The sequence below is a fragment of the Peromyscus leucopus genome, chromosome 22, assembly GCF_004664715.2.
Source record: "Peromyscus leucopus breed LL Stock chromosome 22, UCI_PerLeu_2.1, whole genome shotgun sequence".
Classification (NCBI taxonomy): Eukaryota; Metazoa; Chordata; class Mammalia; order Rodentia; family Cricetidae; genus Peromyscus; species Peromyscus leucopus.
In genome coordinates this window covers 21,717,887-21,738,244 of record NC_051081.1, presented here as the reverse complement: position 1 = coordinate 21,738,244, position 20,358 = coordinate 21,717,887, and the positions used below count along the sequence as shown (strand labels likewise).

Sequence of the window (20,358 nt, the reverse complement as noted above, 5' to 3'; positions counted from 1 at the left end):
CCTGGTTTCTGTGTGCCCCGCCTGCCTGTTCCTCTCCTCCCAGTCTCTGGTTCCCCCCTTGCCATGAGCACTAACCAGAGCAGGCCTCAGTGCTCGGGAAAGCTCTCTCCCACGCCATGCCAGTGTGGCCTGTCTGTCTGTAGGAGAGGCTACCTACATGTCAGTTTGTATTGTGTTTCCAATAAATTTCTGGAAATCGTACCTGGTGTCACAACGTCCTTTCCCGGGCCAGTGGCCCAGCTGGGAGGCTCTGCTCACTCTCTCTCCAGGCTTTGGTGTCTGGAGGACCTCATCTAAAGGACTCTGCGCCTCTGTTTGCTCCCAGAGTCTAGGAAGAGGTAACAGGCCACCCCCAAACTCTCAGCCACCTTTCTCCCGGGTTGAATATGCTGGTATTGTCTCACCAGCCACATCCTGAGGACGTGGTGGTTTCGGGAAGCTGTACCCCCAAATAAGTGCCTTTGACTTTGTGCCACTTACATTCAGAGGTGGGAGCAACAGGCAGATCTCTTCCCGTTTGTCAACCATGGAGTCACTCCTGCACTGCCGTGGCTACCACTGTGTCCTGGGGGCAAATCTGGGGTGCTTGGGGAGGTGCAGAGGAAATTGCTGTGCCCTGGCCCAGGGCTGCCCTATCAGGTGACGGTTTGAGCACACTGCCTCAGTTGCCCCGCTGAGGCAATTATGGGGGAAAGTAAATGGAGGCTCACCTGAGACCCTTCCAGCCCGTGTGTAGGAACCTGGTTTGCTGGGCTACGTGATAAGTGATTAAAAGGCAAAACTGAAGTAGACAGTGTGTTTGTTGGGGTTGTCTAGGTATTGCTTTTTAAATATGTACTATTTATTTTTTTCTTCAAGTATGCATGCATGTATGTATGTATGTGGACTTATGTGTACCATGGAACATGTATGGAGGTTGGAGATAACTCCCTGCAGTTCTCTCCTAACTACATAGGTCCTGAGGATAGAGCTTGGACTATTAGGTTGGCTGCATGCCAACTATTAGATGGCTGGGGAGCCATCTCTTGGGCCCAGAAACAGTAGACACACAAAGGGGATTTGTTAGATTGGCTCCCTTGTCAACTAGACAATTACATTTCCTTACGCCGTTCTTACTTTCCAAATGAAAACAGTAACAAAGTCATAATTCCACCTGAAATGATGTAACTGTCTTACATACGACTACAAACATACTGTCCCCACCCCCAAAGAAGTGCCAAAGTCCCTTGAGGAATGCTTAGCCTTTTAGTGGCCTATAACTTAGGTATGATGATATATATTTACAGCACTTACATGTGAATATCATCTCAGTGTTATACTATATAAATGAAGAAAAGCAAATATCTGCTGAACAAATAAGCATTCTTTTTATATAGTATTTTATTTATGCTTTGAGCATTTCATACATGTATACAATGTAATTTTATCACATTCAACTCCCTCTGGACATTGTCTCTAACTTCATGTCTTTTTTTTTTTTTTCTCCCTCACAACCCACTGAATCCAATCTGTGGGGCCTGTGTATGCACAGGTATGGGATCTGCTGCTGGAGCAAAGGTAACCTGCCAGCAGCCACACTCCCAAAGAAAAATGACTTTCTGGGACCTGGAGAGATGGCTCGGGTTAAGAGCACTGACTGCTCTTGCAAAGAATCCAGGTTTGATTCCAGCACCCACATGGCCACCAACAACCATCTGTAACTCCAGTTCCAGGGGAATCTGGTACCCTCTGCTGGTCTCTGTGGACAATGCATACACATGGTGCACAGACCGTGGGCAAGACATCTAGACACATAAAATAAGAATAAATCTAAAGCATTTTTTAAGCCGGGTGGTGGTGGCACACACCTTTAGTCCCAGCATTCAGCAGGTGGAGCCAGATGGATCTCTGTGAGTTTGAGGCCAGCCTGGTCTGCAGAGTGAGATCCAGGACAGGCACCAAAAACTACACAGAGAAACCCTGTCTCGAAAAAAACAAAACAAATAAATAAACAAACAAACAAATAAATGAATTAACCAGTTAGTTAATTAAAAGTAATTTTTAAAGAAAAGAAAAAAAAAAAAAAAAAAAAAAAAAAAAAAAAAAAAAAAAAAAAAAAAAAAAAAAAAAAAAAAAAAAAAGAAAAATGACTTTTCCTCGCCCAGCAGCCGTCGGCTGCCAAGCGCTCTTCTGCACGGATGGCTCCTCGTGAGCCCCTCCCCATCTGTGCTGGACTGTTGTGCAGGTAATCGCAGCTACCACAAGCTCCTGAGTATAATGGCCCTGTTATATCCCAACACTCCTCCCCATGCTCTGGCCCTCATATGTGTGAGCCTTGGGGTTGGGGGAGATTGTTCTGTCCTGTTTAGAACAAAGCACCCACAGTTACTGTTCCTCAGCCTTTGACCAGTTAGTTATGCATCTCTATATTAACCCCTGCTGCTGCTGTCTGTTTTTATTCTTTACTCTTCTTATTCTTTGGCTCTTTTGGGGGGGGTCCCCGCCACCCAGCTCCCGAATAATCACACACAGAGCCTTGTTCTCTCCCATGAATGCCCTGCCTTGGCCTGGCATATTTCTAACCAGCACTTCTGAACTAATTATCCCATGTACCCCTTGCCTCTGGACTGCCATCCCTCTCCACTTCCTGTCAGCTGGTTGCTAACTCAGCCTCCTGACCCCGGGTTAATTTTATTTCATCAAACAAATAGAACACGTCTTTGCACCATTAAACAAATGTTCCACAGCGTAAACAAATGTAATACATCTTAAGTTAATATTCCACGACACACTGCCACTGCCAAAAGAAGCTTCTCTGATCAAGGCTGACAACAGCAGCACAAATCTATGGATAGAACAATCAATATTTAGAAGATAATGTGGCAACACGACCATTTAGCAAGTCAACTGTAGTAGGTTCCCCTTGAGAACTTAGGCCCCGCCCCCAGCCACGGGCTTCTGACCAGGTTGATAGCAGACATGAGTCCCCTCCTGGACAGCAGATCTCATATTCAATCAGAGAGCAGTTGGTTGCCCCCAGCCTTCATGCCACGGTTGTACCAGTGGGCACATCATGCCTGGCAGATCAGTACTATAGCATGCAGATTTCAAACAAACTTATTTTTAACACAGTAAGACAGAGACACCCAATGGCAGTTGCAATCATTGTTTCTGTAACTTGTCACGTGACCTCGCTTGGTATTCATAGCTTATCTTCCTCAACTACCCATTCTGCATTTCCTCCCCTCTCGGAAGGACCTCAGCAGGTCTCGGTTCTCACTCCTCCATTCCTGAAGGATCTGTCTGAGCCAGGTATCCTGCTTAGACGGGGGTGTTGTCATTTCCCATTGACCTTAGTCACAGGGCACGGCGACACTGAGAGAGTACACCCCGAAGGATCTCTTGAGACATACTCTATCTTATTGCCCTTGTGAGGATCTCTTGCACTCCAGACATACTCTATCTTACTGCCCTTGTGAGGATCTCTTGCTCTCCAGACATACTCTATCTTATTGCCCTTGTGAGGATCTCTTGCACTCCAGACATGCTCTATCTTACTGCCCTTGTGAGGATCTCTTGCACTCCAGACATACTCTATCTTACTGCCCTTGTGGAAAAGCGATCCATTTTCTCCCCATAGTCTAGCCCAACAGCTCTTCCCAGTACTGTGACTCCTGTCTTAGTCACTTGACTCAAAGACATCAGGAGCTCAAAGTGTCCAGGAGGAAGTCAGACCTACTTTCCCATTCATCTTTTAAAACTAAAATTTATGTAGTGTGTGTATGCTGGTGCATGTGTCCAATGGTGTGTGTGTGTGTGTGTGTGTGTGTGTGTGTGTGTGTGTGTAGACAACTTGTAGGAGTCAGTTCTCTCCTTCCACCATGTGGGTGTTAGGACAGAACTCAGATTATCCGGCTTGGAGGCAAGTGACCTTAACCCACTGAGCCGCCATCGTGCTGGCCATTAACTTCCGGTTCAACGGAATGTTTGGTTGCAGCTCCTGGAAATATCCAGAAATGTCCTCGTATCCCAGAGCCAGAATTTCTCGGCTAACAGAGCATAAAGTCACAGGAGCAGAGCTGTGGGCGGCCGACTCTCCAGGCCCCCCTTTGGCACCATGCTCAGGGCCCTTCTGCGGGCTCCTCGGGAACCTTTCTCACATTCCAAGAACCAGGTGTTTTGATCCTGTGCCATGCCCTAATGCCTCATCCTCCAGAGCCGAGTCTTCTAAGAATCTTCCCTCAGAAGTCAGCGTTCTCCAAGGGTCATTCCCTGGCTGAGAAGGGGCCCTTCTCTCGCAAGGACACACACACCTCCCTGCTACACACACAAGCTGAATTCACACACCCACTCCCTTTAGGGCTTTAGAGTATCCAGACTCGAGCCAGACTACCACTTACTAGCTGTGGGACCTTGGGAAAGTCACCCAACCTATCTGTGCCTCTGTAATTTTCATCTGTAAAATGGGATAATAGCATTGATCTCAGGGCTACAGAAATTAGGGCATGTGTGATGCTTAGAACAGAGCCTGGTACACAGTGTTTACCACTGTTAGCTCATTCCTACTATTGTTCTCCCCCCCTCCTCCTCCTGAAACTATATTTAAATGTCTCTGTCCGGTCCACAAGACGACAGAACACTCAAACCACCAAAACCCCGGTCCTCAGCTTACCTCACTTTGTCTCCCTTTACTGGCAAAATACCCGGAAGAGGAGACGTGTGTCTCCATTACTTCAGACCTCATTAACGTCTCAACCCATTACACTACTTTATGGTTTCCATTCTGCTCCGGCCCAGCCACTCACAGAACTTGCTGTCCATAAAGTCACTAATGACTGTCTAGAGCGCCACAAGTCTAAGTGTTGTCCCGTCCGAGCGTCTCGAGCACTCAAAGCTGTGGTCACCCCCTCCTTCTTGCGTTGATCTCTTTATCACCTCCTCAGAGACACAGTTAGATCACCCCTGGCTGTCCCTCACCCACAGGTTGGCCTTGAACCCCTCATCTTCCTGGGCATGTGCCACTACACCTAGCTTGCAGTTGTCATGTCTTGAAAAGCTTTTTTTTTTTTTTTTAAATACAGTACTGGCCAGGCATTGCTAACTTGGGTGTCCACCCCAGATGCTGGACACGGCACGCTCGCCCGTGCACTTGGCCTCACAGACCGGCTCGCCTGTGGCAGGCAGTTAGACAGCCCTTTTGAAAATGCTCTGCTCTGGCACCAGGCACTTTCCCTTCACAAATGGTGGTTTTATTCCATCTTTTCTAATGGAAGTCTCTCTACGTGGCCAAAGAGATTGCCTTCCCTAATGCTCTCTCTTCCTAGCTACGGCGCCGCATCTTCTATTGAAAGCTTTCTTCTGAACATTTTTCTGGGTCTTTCATTTTGTGTGTGCCCCCTACCTGCAGGGACTTTTAAAAGATGCACCTTGGTCCATTTCACTCTCTTACTAAGAATGTCATCCACGACCATTACCTCTGCCTTCCGGGTCCAGCTCTGAGGGTACTCCTGTGTGTTGTCTCCCTGGAGGCTTTCCACACCATGCACTGAGGCTCAACCCTTGCTCTTCTCCTCCAAACCTGCTCTTCTACCAGCCTTGCCATGAGCCATTGCCCAGTCCTCACCAGTCATTTTCCCGGCTCAGCCGGGTGGTGCCTGTGAGCTCTGACTCTGTGTGCTCATTGCTAGGGCCTGTGTGCAGGCCTTTGCCAGGAATCACAGCCTGAGGTCAGAGTACAGCTCCCTACACACAGCCTCTAGCTATGTGTGGCCTGTGGGAGGCTCAGTAAATGTTGGATGAATTAATGACTCCCGGCCCCTTGCTTTCCTGCCCTACTCACCCCCTATGTAGGAATCCTGGGAGGAAAGCAATGGATGCTGCTGTGTTGTGCCCCAGATGGGAGCAGGTTATACTGGGAGAAAGAAAGGTTACAAAGTGCTGGCCCATATCCCCAACATCTCCAGTTCACCCGGAAACCCTGGACTGCTGCTCTCCTTACTATAGGAAGCAGATGGTTCTCCATTCTTCCTCCCCTCTTATTCCCTACCTGCTCCCCCAGAGGTGCCTTCCTCCTTGGGGCTCTGGTGTTGGCTTATTTCCATCTTCCATCCTATAGCTGGTCATGGGGTCCATTCCACAAATGGAGGAGCATGACCAGAGAATGGTACACTGGGCCAGACCAAGGGTGCCCTACTTTCCCCGGGAATGGTGGTGGCAGCCTAAGGTCCACCTCGGGGGTGGGGGGGCAAGGGCCCTTTAGAGAAGGCAGCCCCAGGGGAGCTGGGGTAGGCAGCAGCAGAGCTGGCAGGCTCCTGTGGAGGGTAGGGGGTGCTGGCAAGCTCAGTGAGAGCCTGAGCATATCATCAGAACCACAGGAAGGCTCCAGGACTGGCTGGGAGCTGGGTCCACACCCTCCCCAGGGACTACTCAAAAGCAGCCCTGTGCCTGTTCTAGGTGGGCAAAACCAGCAATGCAGACATGGGGGTATCTAGTCAGGACATTAGGTTGGGCTGAAACAGCAGCTAGTTGTAGAGATGGGATTCAGAGAGAGGTGTTGGCAGAAAGGTTTCCAGAAGACGGGGATGGAGGCGATGACATGTGGTATAGGTGGAGTTTTCCTGTTCCAACCACTTGCTCCCAAATGACCAACGTGGAAACTTATATTAATTATAAATGCTCGGCCAATAGCTCAGGCTTGTTACTAACTAGCTCTTACAACTTAACCCATTTCTATTCATCTGTGTGCTGCCCTGAGGCTAGTGGCTTTTACCTCTATCCCATTTTGTGTGTCCGACTCATTCGGTGTCTGGCTGGCGACTCCTGACTCCTCCCTTCTCCTTCCCAGCATTTTCAGTTTGGCTTTCCTGCCTAGCCTTTTTCTATTCAGCTATTGGCCAGTCAGCTTGTTTACTAAACCAATCACAGTCACAAATCTTCCCAGTGTACAAAGGAATTATTCCACGGCAGTGTGGTCTCCCTCCAACACCGGGACTGCTCTGATCCTGTGGAGCACAAACCTGGCTAGACACCTGGGCGACAGGCACTCTGGGTGGCCCACAGTGTGTCTGCTGTTCCATTATGGGGAAGGCAGCTGACTTGGAAATGTTCAATCTCAGGCTGAGGTTGGCTGGCCTGGGCTTGGCCTTCTACTCCTTGGTAGGAGTAGATGACATGTGGTGTAGGTAGAGTTTTCCTGTCCCAACCACCTGCTCCCAAATGACCAATGTGGAAACTTATATTAATTATAAATGCTCGGCCAATAGCTCAGGCTTGTTACTAACTAGCTCTTACAACTTAACCCATTTCTATTCATCTGGTAGGACAGCCTTGAAGAGTGGTTCTGCCAGGGCAGGAGGGCCATGGAGTGGCTCTACCAGTGTGGAAAAGTGAAGGGAGGGGGCAGGTGGAGGAAAAGGCAGCCAGGACACAAGCGACCCGGAGGCCGCTTAGGTGGCCCACAGCCCTTCCTGCTGTCTGGCTTTCCACTGAGATCACTGGTGAGTTTCCAGAAAAGAGAAGTGGGTAGGAGAGACGCCATGCAAAGTGGTTTCAGGACACACGCATCCTATTGTCTCTCAGCCTGCCTCCACCCTGCCTGCTTTTTCTCTTTCTTCTGCTCCACTACGCCTCCCTCCTGGACTTCTGCCCTGCTCTAACCCTGAGACCTCTGCATGATCCAAGCGGGCTGACTCGAGTGGACTAAAACCCCAGAGGGAGCTGTGGAGAGGGGAGTAGGTGCCATACTCAAGACCCAGAACCCTGGAGACCTGAGGTCCCCATCCAGGAACTCAGTCTATCATCAATGCCACTGTAGCAGTACAGGAAAATCTATTTCCTTCCGGTGGAGAAAATGAACTCTCTCTGGCCTGGGCGGAGATCTAGCAGTCAGCTGGGCAGGTCAATCCCTTGGCTAAGAGGCCATGTCTAGGAAGGTAGATATACCTTAAGCCATGCTAAGGGAACAGGAGGGACAATTGTTCCTCTAGTGAGATGACGCAATTTCCTTCCCAGAATTCCCACACCCTAGCACGCTGCTTTTGGGGTTGCAGCCGGATTACTGCATAAGTCTTTTTGTCAGGAACAGCGTAGCTCTCCTTCCTTCTTCCTCATTACTCTAAGCACACTCTCTCTACCACCCAGGCTTCCTTACCGTCCCCAAAGCTTCCCTACTTCCCTTCCTTTCTGCCACTCGGCTGCCAGTCAAACTGACCCAACTCTAACGGCAGTTCCCGGGGATTTACAGCTTGCCGGCTTGGGGATCTTCTTTTAAACTCTAATAAAATTGTCCTCTGTAAAATCAGGTGCTGTCACCTTCATGGAGAGTCATGAGGAGAGAATGAGGAAGCCTGGCTGTCCTTTGCTGACAGAGGGAGCCCGCCCCTTCTCTGCCCTGACCCTAGAGCATCTCTAGACAGGCCACGTTCTTCTCTTCCCAGCTCCGGCGCACGGCAGCACACCGGTGCAGCCAAACTTGGACCAGGCCTGGACAGTGGACATTTGGGGGCACCAGTGTGATCCTTGTTTGCTTACAGCAAAGGTTTGGGGTAGGAAGGCAGGGGCTGGTGATGTATCTCTCAGGGCCAGGACACCCCTCAGCCAAGTCAGGTCCTCTTTGCCCTCCAGTAGAGTGTGTCGGAGCCGTGAACCACCAGACCAGGGTAGGAAGACAGGGTTCTAGTTCCCTTTTCTAGAGGAACTTCTGCCTCTAGGCCCAGGTCTGTTCTGTGCAGATATAGGCTCGGTACTTCCGGCCTCTCGATGAAGTCCCTCACTGAGCCCAGGCTGCCCAGGAAGGCTATGCATGTCCCATGATGCCCCACCTCCCATACCTCCACCTGCAGAGGTTCTGACTAGTCATTAACTCTGGGACCGGGGGATTGTGTTTTAAAGATTTCTACTTTCCACAGTTAGCATAAATGACTTCTGCGGTAGAGAAAGAAACTCAACAGAGTGGGGGGTTTCCTGGTTCTGTTCTGTTAACCGACGAACGAATGAATGGGACCGGAGAAAGAGACAGAGAAGCACTCAGCAATACAACCGCGGCAGGCCCCAGCTCATGTGTGGGTCAGGGTGGCACACACAGTGAGAAATGCCCATCCGCCAGCGGTGGTGACACACAGTAATAGTCCCTCTAGTGCCCTAAGTTCACTGGCATTCCTAAACCCCAGCTGCAACACACCCCACGGGAACACCGGCTCTGCCACCTACAACCTATGAGCACTGGTTCACTAGGATGCCTTTATTGGGAGATGTCTCAGTGGCAGGCTGGTGGGTCCGTGGGGACAATACACATCGAGCTGAACAGAGTAGGGCTATGGCTGTTAGGAGAGAGGGGAACCACCAGTGCCCGAGGAGTCTGGCATCCTGGACCATGGATGGCAGGAGGGTACGTGACAGTGAAAAGCCACAACCAAGCCAAGGGCAGGCTGAGGTGCTTGGTGATGTCCATGAGGACGCAAGGAGGCTACGGCAGCCGCCGAGACGGCACTCAGGCACCCTGTGACTGCTTGGGGCCCACACACGAGGGTCACCCCAGTGGCTTCTTACAGGCAGGGTCCTGTGTCACAGACAAGGCCACCGAGCCTTGTGCTCGCTCCCACATGTACCTGTACACAGATAGGCAAGAGTCAGGCAAGGCCGGAGCCTGAAGATCCCAGGGAAAGGGGGTCAGTTCCACTGTTTCAGAAAGTCCTGGCATGTACTCACGAGGTTCCAGCGGGCACCAGCAGGCTGTCGTCTGGGGCCAGGGCCACACGCTGTCTGCCCATTGTCACCGTAGAAGAGCCCTCCTGTGGAAGACCAGCAGAGTCGAATGGAGGCCAGTGAGACTGTGTTCAAGGCCAGCCTGAGTTACTCAGTGAAACCCTGTCTCAAAATAAGTGTGTGTGTGTGTGTGTGTGTGTGTGTGTGTGTGTGTGTGTGTGTGTGTGTGTGTTGGCGTTCAATGGCAGAGCTCTCACCTTACAGGAGGCCCTAGGTTCCACCCCCAACACCCCAAAACCAAACAGAACAATGAAAGAGTCGGGGGGAAACTGACGGGCCTCAACACCCGCTTTAACATCCCCGAATCTGCCTTGCCAGGAGGCTCTGATGGTATGGCTCACTGTGGGAGCCTGAGGCCCAGGAACAACCCAATCTCCCTGGACAGGAAATTGTGCCACCCCGTCCTGGGATCCCACTTGCCAGCTGCCACAGCCACACGTCCACATCCTTTCTTGGGCCTTTGCTGCTACCTTGTCCATGGGCGATGACCTGGTGGGAGACAAAGCAGAGCTTGGGGGGTGGGGGGATCCTGCCCCATTCAGGAGATCATCCCGACCCTGGCTCTCAACCGCTATGACCTTCAAGTGGCAAGACTTGACAGTGCTGCAGCCTCACACATGACAAGCCTTTGCCCGTCAGGGATCAGAAAGGAGGGTCTCTGCCACCCGCCTGGTCATGACCACACACAGGGGCCCCTGCGGTTCCCCCTCAAGCAGGTCACCTGCTCACAATCAGACACACTCACCCCAGCTCCCCAGATTTCCTCCACCCTTCCTGTGAGATGTTCAGAGTCTGACTTGAGAAAGAAAAGAGAGGTTGAGGCCGACCGGCCTCATGGCCACGGAGGGCTGGTGCTCCTGCTGGCTGTCCTAGGGGTTAACTAGGGGTTAATAGATATTTGCTATGGAAAACTAGAGCAGGTAGACAGGGGGGTAGGAGGATGCCATTCCACAGCTGTGATGGGCGGAAGGTGCTTCCGGCTTTGTGTGCTTTTATCATAGCCTTACATAAGCTTTGGGTGTCCCTGGCTCTGAAAAAGTGGTCCAAACCTATGCTCCGTGGGCCTCCTGTCCTGGAGTGAGATTTTTCTTTCTTCCTCCTCCTCCTCTTCCTCCTCCTCCTCCTCCTCCATCATCATCACCATCACCACCACCACCACCATCACCATCATCACCAGCATGTGTGAGCATGTGACATGGATGTGTGAGCACACATGCATTGTTGATCAGAGGATGACCTACAGAATCAGTTCTCTCTTGCCACCTCTACGCAGGTTCCGATGACCAAAGGCCTGCACATTAAGTACTTTTATTCAGGGAGCCATCTTGCTGACCTGGGGTGACTAACCATACAGGCGGTGCCATTGGCGAGTTGCCGCACACGTGACTACCAGCATCCTTGGTGGTCTCCCTGTTACACCTTGTCCTCTGACCCAGCCTCAGGAAGGAAGGATGGCAGCTTTGAAATGCCACCCTAGCCTCCTCACTCAACGCCTGGGTGAAGCCCCTCTGTCTCTAGGACATGTCCCCTCCTTCCCTCAGTCTAGCTCAGCAGAGTTCCAGGAACAATTAGTAGTCCAGTCTTCATCCTAGCTTCCCCACCGAGCTCTGGTCAGCCTCAGGGCTTGCAGGGCAAGGCTGTGCCAGTCCTTCGTGACTGTATGTTTCTCCCTTCCTGAGAATGTTCCAGAACCTCCCTCCCTTCCTCCTGCGAACCTTTACACCTGCTTCACCATTCTACTTGGGGGCTGGAGGGATGGCTCAGTGGTCAAGAGCACTTGTTCTCACAAAGGACCCTCATGGTCGTTCCTAAGCATCTGTAACTCCGATTCCAGAGGGCCCAACACCCTCTTCTGGCCTCCACAGGCGCCAGGCAAGCATGTGGTGTGCTTACACACATGCAAGCCAATACACACAAACATAAAATAAATAAACCTACATTTTTTTTTTAAATTAAAAAATTCTATATATGCACACCACCTCCTCCAGGAGCCTTCCTTGACTTTTTCCCTGTCTCCTAGGATTTCCTGTGGTTTCTCTAGGAAATGAGCTGTCACATGATGGGCAGTGGTGGGTGAATTTGTCCGTAGCAAATGTCTTGTTCTTACCAAAGCCTGAGGCAGCAGCAATAGTCCATAAAAGGTCAGCTTTTAGGGTCTCCACACATTGCTGCCCAGTCCTCTGCCACATAACTTTTTCCCTTGAGTTTCCAAGCTCCCGTGTGCCAAGAGCCCAGGGGTAGGTAAGTGGCAGGCACCCAGGAAGCTGACAATGGGTGAAGAACCTCCCACTCTAAAGTAAAGTGTGGGACTATAAAGCTACCAGAGAATTCCAGTCACAGAGACACCGTTCTCTCTGAGACAGAGAGGGAACAGGAAGGGCATTCTCAAGCCTCTAGAGTGTCTCTCTCTCTCTCTCTCTCTCTCTCTCTCTCTCTCTCTCTCTCTCTCTCTCTCTCTCACACACACACACACACACACACACACACACACACACACACACTTCCCAGGTGCCAGATGGATGGTTGCCCTGAGCTGTATTACCTGGGTCTCATAGGTGTCCCCGAACAGGCTGAGGGATGTGCCTGCCTGAAGCTCCCTGGAGTGGCCATCCAGCCATGCCTTCAGTGACATGGGCTCCATGACAGATCGAGTATTCATCGGGAATGGCGGCTCCTTGAGCAGCTGGTCTGTGCCAGCGACACAGTGATGAGCAGAGACCTCCAGGCTCAGCCCACCTAACCCCAGTAGGGCCGGGTCCCAGGAGCCCTAACTCAATAGCAGATATGGGTCTTGTGCGGCCTAATGCTTGATATGGGGTTGCCGCTTGGTGTCGTTTACTCAGAACTTTAAGTCCTGGGTGGAGGACTCAGGAAGAGGTGCCTGGGTCCTTGGGTCAAGACCCATCCCACTACAGGGAGGGAGAGAGGGAGAAAGGGAAGGAAAATGTGACTGTCAGAGGCCTCACCAGGGTCAGGCTTTCCTGTTCGGTACTGCTCAGAGCGGAAGAACCTGCGGGGACAGACAGACAGACAGGAGAGGCAATGGCCGCATTCCTAAGAGGCCAGCGAGGCATACACCATACCCAAGAGCCAGGACACAGTCACAGGCCCTCGCATGACTTGATCACCCATCACACCTTCCCTCCCAACCCTGCAGGGCGTTTCATCCCATCCCCGAAGCGGGAGACTCTCTCTAACTCTCAAGCCTGATGGGTCCAGGCCAGTGGATGCTGCAGAACTGAAGGACAGTGGGGTGTGTGGGGGAGGGGGTGGGGCCAGCTAGTGACTTACTCTTGGATGATGGGAGCCAACTGTGTCCCAAGGTCCTCGCAGTAGAACCATTTCTCGAAGAGGACGTTTACAGTGTCCCCAACATAGTACCTGTCAAAACCGAGGTCAAGGTAATCCACTCCCCATCTGGGCAACTCTGGGGCAGCTCGGTCTAGGCTGGGCTCTGGCTAAGGGTCCCTCTCTGAGCCTAGGCACTGTGTAGCTATATGGCTTTGTCACATCTGTTGGCACAGCCCAGGGATCACACTTACACGGGGCATGTGCAAGGCAGGTGGAACTCTGGCCCGGAAGCAGAAGGAAGAACTCAGGAGGGGTTACACAGCCTAAACGTGGTTGAGCAGACTGCCCTCAACACAGAAGCTTGGAGAACATTCATTCCAAGTGTATTTGTCTTCAGCAAAAGGAAGTCGAAGCTGAGCCCAAATCTCAGGGCAGCTTGAAGTTTGTTCTTTGGGCTCTGGGTTATCACACGCGGAAACCTGAGCAGCCAATGCAGCGCATGCACACACGCATGCATCAACCACCACCACCATGAGGGAAGGATTCTTCTGTTTCAGAGGTCGGAGGTCACCTCTGCACCTTAGAACTTGTGCACAGCTCTGGCTTTCTCTGGCACACACACACACACACACACACACACACACACACACACAGTCTTCAGTCACCCCTGCCACCACCCACATCCCGGCAGCCAGGGAACACCTGGGCAGGCAGAGCTGTGCTGTGCCACTGGCCCCTTAGGCGGGCAGCACCAGGCAGGGGCTGGGAGCAACTGTCACCAAAATGCCTGCTCCCTGAACCAGCTCCAGACCAGTCCAGTTCTGTGTCTGCTTTTCAACTCCCACCGGAAAAGCAGGGACAGCCCTACGGGGAGAGACAGGCTAGAGACCACACCATGCACCCACCCAGGTTCTACCCTGAGACGGAACTGGCCACCAGAAAGCTTCATTATGGGGCTGCAGTGCCCTTAGGAATGGCCTTCGGGGTGGCATTTTAATGTTGAGTCCCTGGCTTTTATTAAAGGTCAAAAGCAGCCAGATGAAATCCGTTATTGAATTTGCTGTAAAATGTTATTGAGGACACCAATAACTCACCGGAGTCTCCTTCATAAAGCACCTCAGAGAGACTCCTCTGAGAATTCAGGCCGGCGATCTGCCTATTCAATGGGCCATTATGCTGTAGACTATGGGGCAGCCATTCGCAGTACAGATTTTTTTTAGGAACTTTTTAACAGTATGCGAAATACTCGTGAACTTTTTCAATGGGCGTGTGGCTGATTCTGGCGACTTATTGAGAAATTTAAGTTTTCTTGGAAAATTCAAAACAGGGTTGCCGGAAAAATCTTTGGTCCTCTGAGCTTGAGGGATTCCCTCCTTTCAGAGTGTAATAGTCTAGACCAGTGGTTCTCAACCTTCCTGATGCTACAACACCCTCTCCCTTTTCTTCTTTCTCCAGAGACAGGGTTTCTCTGTGTAGCTCCGGCTTGGCCTCAGACTCACAGAGATCCGCCTGCCTCTGCCTCCCAAGTGCTGGGATTAAAGGCGCCGACGCCGACGCCACCACCACCTGGCTTTCCAATAGTCTTAGGTGACCCCTGTGAAAGGGTCTTTCAGCCTCCAAAGGGGTTGAGATCCACGGGTTGAGGACCACTGGTCTAGAGGCTGATGGGGGGCAGGCGGGGGTTCCAGGGAAGTGGGGTGGAGTCTGACTTTCCCCTTCCATCTTGCTGATCCAGCATGGAAGCTGGCTTTGTATTTTTCTGTGATGCCGAGTCTAGCAAGTTATTTTACCTGGGCCTAGTTTCTTCTCAGTCCTGGGAGCTTCAAAAAGAGCACGTGGTAAATCAGCACCTAGCCCCCCAGCATCACGGGGAATATAAGGTAAATAAATACACACAGAACCTCCTAGCTGGTGCCTGGCACATAGCTGTTGCTAGCCAGATGTTCATACTTGTTGTGATCTGGGGTAGAGACACATGTGTGCAGGCACCGGCCAAGGATAACTTCTGCGGGCCCAGGCTGCTGGAAGGAGCAGTGTTTGTCTATACCAGGACATGTGGCTTTCTAGGGTCCTTCATTCCCTGTCTGCACTGACCCTCCCCACCACCAGCTTCCTAGCAGACTTTTGGAAAACACAAATGCCAATGCCAGCCAGCGTCTTCATGTGTACCACAGAGAGCACTCCCCTCCCTCATGACCACACCCACTTTCCCCTCTCTGGTTAGCCAGCAAATCCAGGTTCTCCATCAACCTCCTGTTGCCAAGCCCTTTAGTCTCTTGGTGGCCAGGAAGTGCTCTCTTGAGTCTATCTGGATCCTTCCTGCTATAGTTTTGAACTATGCCCCTCTGCTGTTAGCCCTTTGATCACCCAAGCCCCGCAAGGCACGAGCAATTACCTCAGCCCATCCAGCTCACTCTCCAGCCGCCTCCTCTCAATCACCAGCCCCATGGTGTTGGCAAACCTCTGTGGGGAGTGGGGCACTCTGGCAGGCAGGAGGAATATCTGTGGGGATGGAGAACGGGAGTCCAGCAAGGCTGCACCCTTGAGGTCACCTCAGTGCCCCCAGCATGCTGGGTGACCCACAGGGCAGCTGGGAAACTCTGCCTGTCCACCCTGGACCCTACTCTCCACTCAGCCTCTACCCAGGAAACCTGAGGCAATGTTTGTCTGTGCTCTGAGGAAGCCCAGAGGATGGGGCCTTTACCTTTCTCTCCCCTGGGGTCAACCTCACCTCTCCCTGCCGAATGACCACATCCCGGTGTTTGCCTTGCTCCAGGACTCGGAGGACCATGTCTCCCTCCAGCTGGTAAAATACCTGTGGGAAAACAAAGAGTGTGTGGCCTCCCTGATCCATCTTTTAGATCCTTAACTCCTGCCCAGGACCTGAATTCTGACCAGAAAACTGGAACAGCTTCCTGAAGACCTCAGGGCTTATGAGCAGCTCCTGGGGCCCCTGTACCCCCTGGTCCAGGTCACAGACAAGAAAATTGAAGACATTCAGGGGTCACATCTGGAACATGTAGGTGACCATCAGAGTACCCAGGATGTAACAGCAGGTGCCTGGCTGGGAGGTAGGATGCAGAAGGCTGGATAAGGAGCTTGCTGGAGACTCAGTGGCTCCACAGTAGAAATGCTCCTTAACTTAGGCTGGGCTTTTTCACACTTGTCAGAATTCTTATAACCCCAACATCAACATTAGCCCCATTCTGAAAAAAATAAAGTTGAGGTTCAAAGCAACTGGTCTAAGATGGTGGGTCCTGGAGTTGAAGTTGGGCGACTGTGTGTGATTCTGGGAGCCATTGAGATGCTCTGGCACTGGGCTGGGGAAGTTGGGAGTCTAGGTGGATGGAGTTGACGGCTGGGCTTTCTCTAGGGGACTCCTACTAAGTTTTCTATTCTATCCTAAAACCCCAATCAGTACTTAATGAGCTGGATGTGGTGACTCATGCCTCTAATTAGCAGAAGGATTGCATTGAGTTTGAGGCCAGCCTGGGCTATAGAGTGAGAGCTTGCCTCAAAAAACAAGGCAAACAAAAAATTAATCCCAGAGGATTCTCATTACACAGTAGCCCATAGATAACGTAGGTGACAGTGTTCGTGGTTATGAGTGAGGCAAAGCTTTCTTTCTGCATATTTTATATTTTCTACAATGAATGGTATTTGCTTTCATTATTAAAAACAAGCCATATGATTGAAGATGGAGCTCCATGGAAGAATGTTTATTATATAATATGTATGAGGCTCTGAGTTTAATCCCCTATAACACACATACACACACACACACACACACACACACACACACACACACACTCGCACATTATATGTTATTTAATACAAATCAGGAAAACCTACTAGGTTTTCTCATAAGAAGCAATTGAGCTTGTATGAGAGAGAGAGAGAGAGAGAGAGAGAGAGAGAGAGAGAGAGAGAGAGAGAGAGAGAGATCAATTTGCAGTATAAGTCCTGGGTCATTTCATGATAGATGACAGGAGAGAGGAAGAGGTGTCTCAGGGTTATGGGGAGAGGCCAGGGTCCCCAGGACCTGCTAATATCAGGAAAACTTGGGAGAAAGGAGCCAGGTTCAAACTCTTTCCAGACTGACTACAAGATATTACCAGCCATTGATCAAAACTAGAAGGCGGAGGCGGAATTTTCCCGACCTGTCCCCTGCCCAGAGGCCTTCCCTGTGATGAGGGCAGGCCTGGCCTATAGCCGAGGACAAACCCCTGACAGCAGAAAAATCAACAGCAGCCCTGGGCAATCCAAAAGGAAGTGTGCTCCTTGAGAAGTAAATGATGTTTGAGACCTAGGGCTAGCTGGGAGATTAAGTGTACCTGCTCACACAGATATTAAATTGAGTCTGTTTCTGTGACCTGGAAAGGACTTCACAGGCAGGGGGGGCCAGGAACAGGTAAGCACCCACACCTGGTAAGTGCCTGCTCTGTGCACATGGCTTTTTTCCACAGGCAGAGGAACCTGATCTCCTTCCCAGTCAACTGTCCTTATTCTTGGCAACCACGAGAAAAAGCGTGAAGTGGGCGAGTGGGTGAGTGGTGAGTGGGTCCAGGGCACCTAAGGACTGTTGTAGAGATCGGAGCTCAGGCAAGAAGGGAAATCCAGCTCAGCCCGTACCAGATACGCTTGAAACATCACTCAGAGCGGCCCAGGCTCTGCAGATGAGGACGGGCATGGACAGAGAGGATGCTGACCCCTCCGCTTTGCTCTGAGGCTGCCCAGGGACTGGCAAGGTACCAAACTCAGCCCTCCTGCCAAACAGCAGGTCCAAACATCACAAGCCCAGCTCCAGCCAGACTTCTCTGAGCCACCAAGTGTCCCTCTACATTGAAGCCAGCCCTTCTCATCTGTCAGCCACCAGATGAATCAAGACATGGACGGGCTCGGGGACTCATAGACACTGTTTTACTTAGGGCTATCACTGCCGTGATGAAATACCATGACCAAGGCAACTTGGAGAGGAAAGGGTTTGTTTGGCTTATACTTCTGTATCACAGTTCATTGTCAAAGGCAGTCAGGGCAGGAACTCACTCAGGGCAAGAACCTGGAGGTAGGAGCTGATGCAGAGGTCATGGCTTGCTTCCCCTGGCTTGCTCAGCCTGTTTTTTTTGTTTGTTTGTTTTTTTCGAGACAGGGTTTCTCTGTGTAGCTTTGCGCCTTTCCTGGAACTCACTCTCTAGCCCAGGCTAGCCTCGAACTCACAGAGATCTGCCTGGCTCTGCCTCCTGAGTGCTGGGATTAAAGACATGCACCACTGCTGCCCGGCCCCAGCCTGCTTTCTTATAGAACCCAGGATGGCACCACCCACAAAGGGCTGGGCCCTCCCACTAATTAAGAAAGTGCCCAGCAGGCTTGCCAGATCTTATGGGGGTACTTTTTCAGTCGAGGCTCCCTCCTCTCCGATGACTCTGACTTGGCTCAAGTTGACATAAAAACCAGCTGACACAAACGCCCACCCGCCTGAGCAGCATGGAGAGACCCTGAGGTGAGCTGGGCAAAGAAGAGAGAGATAGATGGGGGCCCGGCGGGGTGGACACTGACGGCAGACCTAACCGTTGAGTGGAGGTGAGGCCGACAGAGGCAACCAGGAAAGGCTAGCTGGGCCTCAATCGCCGCAGACTCTCAGCTATGGCCGGCCTCCCCTCCCGCTGTAGTTTTAGATTTTCACATCTTTTTTTTTTTTTTTTTTTTTTTTTTTAATCACAGGAAAAGTTCACAGGGAAGTGTTCAGTGGCCGGAGAAGGCCCAGATCCGTGGAACAGGTTCTGCTCAGCTCAGGCCTCTGCCTGCTGGTCTGGTGCCCAACACACACCCTGGGCCCTCAGTATTTGCTGACAGAGCATCCTCAAGGGTTCACGGTGAACAGTCCTGGGTTGGTGTGCGGGATGCCAGGGAGGGGGGTGTAGGCTCAAACTCCAGAACCAGGTCTCCCAGAAAATAGAGGGCACCTTACAGTGGTCCTGTCCCACCACATCCTGATCTATACTGGGGGATCTGGGATCTGTCTGTCTCCGGGGAGGGGCAGTAGTGGTTGTCTCCTCCTCCTCCTTGTCCTCCTCCTCTTCCTTGTCCTCCTCCTCTTTGTCTCCTCCTCTTGTCCTCCTCCTCTTCCTTGTCCTCCTCCTCCTCCTTGTCCTCCTCCTCTTCCTTGTCCTCCTCCTCTTCCTTCTTCCTTCTCCTCCTCCTTGTCCTTCCTCCTCTTCCTCCTCCTTCTCCCTCCTCTTCCTCCTCCTCTTCGTCTTTCCCTTCTTCAAACAAGTTTCCATTTTGCAGCCCAGCTGTCCTTGAACAGGACAGAGGTCCTCTTTGCCTCCCCTCCGGAGTGTTAGGATTACAGGTGTGCACCATCACACTTAACTATTGCTTTTTTTTTTTTTTTTTTTTTTTTTTTTTAATGTAGCTTCCGTAAGTGAGTGGAGAAGCACAGAGTTCACTCTCCAGACTCTGAATCATCGTAGCCGCTAGCAACTCGGGACCTGTGCGCCCTAGAAGTAAGGGGGCCCCACCTTGTTCCTGCTCCTTCCTCAACACTATCCATGCTCCCTTGTTACCTTTCCACCCAACATTCCCCACCGCGTCCTTGTGTCCTTAGACCCTTTGCTCCTTATGTGACGGACAGGGAGAGCCTGGCTTCTGGGGTCAGAAGTCCACGGAATCCCTCAGAGTCTGTGGCTCACACGGGAGGCCAAAGGAGAAGAACCATCCGTCTAGACCACCACATGTCCACGGCAGTGGAGACCCCACAACAGGAGCCTGTCCAACACAGGGCCTCCCTGACAGAGTTCCCTGGGCACAAGGTAGTCAGAGGTAGACCTGCAGGCACCCCAGTTCTAAGGCAGCCATCTCCCCTTCCTGTGGGAGTCATATTTGCTTTTCTCTGGGCCTCTCGCTCTAGCCCTGGGGCAGAAGTGTCCGCTCCCCCACAGGTGGCAGCCGGATGGCACGGGCGAGCATCCACGACCTACCTCCTCACCCTCCTCGATGTGATAATCCTTCCTGGTATTGGGGCCTCCGACGAACATGACTTTGAGCTGCTCCTGGTGCCTGCAGGAAAGAGGCAAGAACAGGACCCGAATCAACTCCTGGGAGTGAGCGGAGGAAAGCAGGAATCGTGTGGAGGCAGGAGGAGGGCGCACATCTGGGAGAAGAACAGATTCCCCTCGTGGTCAGGTTGTTCCTCATGCATTTAAGTGTCTCCAGTGTGGTTGTGTGTCTCTGTGCCTTCCACCCACAAAGAAGCAGCATGGAAGAGCATCACTCTTCATGGCCCCGGGCCACACTCAAGATCTCAAGGACAGGAGAACTGAGGGA

The 20,358-nt window shown here is 51.7% G+C and overlaps 1 protein-coding gene across 1 annotated transcript in view; it reads right to left on the bottom strand.

Annotated features, from left to right (window-relative positions):
- Positions 1-9,198: 9,198 nt before the first annotated feature.
- Positions 9,199-20,358, bottom strand: part of Haao (3-hydroxyanthranilate 3,4-dioxygenase) — a 14,655-nt gene continuing 3,495 nt past the window's right edge. Inside the window, exons 2-10 of the mRNA XM_028893531.2 lie at positions 20,013-20,091; positions 15,764-15,847; positions 15,428-15,534; positions 13,033-13,122; positions 12,708-12,751; positions 12,284-12,429; positions 10,162-10,230; positions 9,685-9,767; positions 9,199-9,584 (exon numbers count right to left, since the gene is read on the bottom strand). Of these exons, the coding sequence (XP_028749364.1) occupies positions 9,506-9,584; positions 9,685-9,767; positions 10,162-10,230; positions 12,284-12,429; positions 12,708-12,751; positions 13,033-13,122; positions 15,428-15,534; positions 15,764-15,847; positions 20,013-20,091 (781 nt within the window). The 3' untranslated portion in view covers positions 9,199-9,505. The remainder of the gene's footprint in view (positions 9,585-9,684; positions 9,768-10,161; positions 10,231-12,283; positions 12,430-12,707; positions 12,752-13,032; positions 13,123-15,427; positions 15,535-15,763; positions 15,848-20,012; positions 20,092-20,358) is intronic.